Genomic DNA, 2,795 nt, shown 5'->3' with positions numbered 1-2,795 from the left:
AAAACTGTGGCATCAAAGATGGAAACATAATTCATGTATTTAAAAATTGTATTTCCATCTTTGTTGCCACAGTTTTGGAAGTGCCTTTTTCTGTTCTAAAGAAGGGGGTGTCCCAATACTTTTGTCCATAGTGTGTGTACAAGTCGTTGTTGTTAGGTGATGAGTTTTTGGCACAAGGTCTGCATTTAAAGCCACACCAGAGGTGTTCAGCTGGGATTATTATTATTTTTTTTTTTATTTAAACCTTTATTTAACCAGGAAATGAAACTCTTGAGATTAAAAATCTCTTTTACAAGAAGGTCCTGGCCAAGATTGGCAACACATTTAGTTACACATAAAATTAAATACATTAATTTACATATACAGAAATATACACAAGTCACTCGAAACATTTACAATCAAATGACTCTAAAACTAGATCCTTTAAAATACATTTAAAATCAGTTAGTGATACCAACTCTTTTAAGCATAACTTATCTTGTAATTGATTCCAATCAAATGGAGCGGCATAACTAAATACCCGTTGACCCATATTAGTACGAACTTTAGGGATTATAATAGTCTTGTGAGTGAAGACCATAATTCTTTATACCTTTTTGTAGGACTTGGCTTTCTGCAGACCAGTCAAGTTCTTCCACACTGACTGAATCAATCTTTTTTTTTTAACCTTGCCTTATACACAGAGGCATTGTCATGTTAGAATAGAAAAGGGTCCTGTCCAAACTGTTGCTATAAAATTAGAATCACACAATTCCCTATAAATATCATTATGTGCTTAAATATTAAGATTTGTGCTCATGGAAATTACAAAAGTAGTCAAACCTGTTCATTAGAAGGGGGTGTCCAAATACTTTTGGCAATATAGTGTACATGTTGAACAAGATCGGTGCAAGAATTGAGCCTTGTGGGACTCCGCATGTCATGGAAGGGGGGGATTTTCTCCAAGGTGCTTTTTGTCTGCCCGTCTTCTTCCTGACTTTCACAGGAGCAATATCATCAATAACATTCCTACAATTGTTTGGCTACTTATGTACATTGATGTTAAAATGAAAATGGAAAATACAAATTAAAAAAACTAAATTCAATTCAAATTCAAAAAATATATATTAAAATACTATAGTAGTACATCAGTAATAAAATAGCACATAGGACAAAAAACTTCTCCATCCATCTCTATTTGTCTACTGTAAAGTAAATTCTGTATTAGTTAACATCTCACACTAAAGATCAATTCATTAATATGAATGCACCTGGTGTAAAAAAAAAAAAAAAACTAACAATAAATGCATTTACAGCATTTGGTTAAAATTAATTTATACATATACTAATAGGCTACATTTTTAGCATTTCAAGTTAATATTTAATAAATTAACATTATTTAATATATTATAAATTAACATGAATTAACACAAATGAATATGAATCCACAATACTATATTTATAAATTACCAGATTAAGATTAATCCCAGATTTTAAAAAACGGTTGTTCATTTACTGAAAAAAAAGATAACCTGCAATTGACTTTTGCAAAAAATGATTATATTTGTGTAACCCAATATGTCAGGTTGATTAGTCATATTTATATTTATTTTTTATTTAGTCATATTTTATATTTATTTTAATTTATGTTAACAAATTGGACCTTACTGTAAAGTGCTACCCTGTATTGGTTTTCCTATCCATGTCATTCCAGTCAAACCTTTACATTTCCTTTCATTTTTGCATTTTCCCCCCATTTGTCATCTCTGATCTTGCCATTTTTCCTCGTCTCCTCTGTATTTTTTGCCGTTGCTCTGTACAGCCATGCCATTCTCACGAAGCTTCCTGTCTGAAGAGCAGCTGCTGTGCTCCATCTGCTTAGACGTGTTTAACAATCCAGTGTCCACGCCATGTGGCCACAGCTTCTGCATGACCTGCATCGGCCACTACTGGGACTCAGTGAAGCACTGCCAGTGCCCCCTCTGCAAGCAGACCTTCAAGAGAAAGCCCGATCTCCACATTAATCGAACTCTCCGTGAGATCATCGAACAGTTCAAGCACATGAAGGAAAACCTGGGGGCCTCTGGAGGGGACGGGGCAGGTAGAGAAGCTGAGGAAGGCGTAAGAAAACAAGACTCAGTGGATGGGACAGTAAGGCCAGGCCAACTACCAGGTTATCTTCTTGAGGAAATGAAGCAGAGACTCACCCGGCACAGAGCATACAGCATTTCTCTGGCCTCTCACAATGAAACAGGGTCTGAACTACCTGTCACACCAAACACTGAGAGTACTTGTGACACCCAGCCACCTGGTTTTGCCAGACAGGTGTCCCTGCGAAGGTATACCCTGAGTGGGGCGGCAGATGCCATGAAAGTGCCCCTTTGTCCAAAACATCACCGTAACCTGGAGCTGTTCTGTCGATCTGATCTGGAGTGTGTTTGTGTTGAGTGTGGACAAACGGAACACCAGTCACATGACATCACATGTGCCGAGAAAGAGTGGCAGAGTCATAAGGTAGGATGAAATGAAGAATAAGTAACAACAGGTACTAACAGAAAATCTGTAAAAGCCTTCACATAAAAACCAAACAGTGGCCCAAAAAACTGTTATTACGTAAGTCACTTTAAAAATGTGTGAATTTTATTGTATAAAGAAAAGAAAAGAAAAGAAAAGAAATATTAAAGTGGCATTTGCAAACAAATCAATCCACTTTTCTGAGTTTTAGCAGCGACTTTTAACCAACTGGTGTCACTTAGTATACTGTAGTGTAGAACTGGTTACCTGGATAAAATAAAATAAAATAAAATAAAATAAAA

General features: G+C 35.8%; 1 protein-coding gene across 1 annotated transcript in view; it reads left to right on the top strand.

Moving 5' to 3' along the window:
• The window catches only part of LOC107738074 (E3 ubiquitin-protein ligase TRIM58-like), a 15,764-nt gene that overhangs the window by 4,747 nt on the left and 8,222 nt on the right, over positions 1-2,795 (top strand). The window contains exon 3 of the mRNA XM_016549753.1: positions 1,802-2,493. Within this exon, the coding sequence (XP_016405239.1) occupies positions 1,804-2,493 (690 nt within the window). The 5' untranslated portion in view covers positions 1,802-1,803. The remainder of the gene's footprint in view (positions 1-1,801; positions 2,494-2,795) is intronic.

This window comes from Sinocyclocheilus rhinocerous, unplaced genomic scaffold, assembly GCF_001515625.1.
Source record: "Sinocyclocheilus rhinocerous isolate Xijiao unplaced genomic scaffold, SAMN03320098_v1.1 scaffold494, whole genome shotgun sequence".
NCBI classification, from domain to species: Eukaryota; Metazoa; Chordata; class Actinopteri; order Cypriniformes; family Cyprinidae; genus Sinocyclocheilus; species Sinocyclocheilus rhinocerous.
Note: the sequence above shows the minus strand (reverse complement) of the source record. Positions and strands in the feature narration are given on the sequence as shown.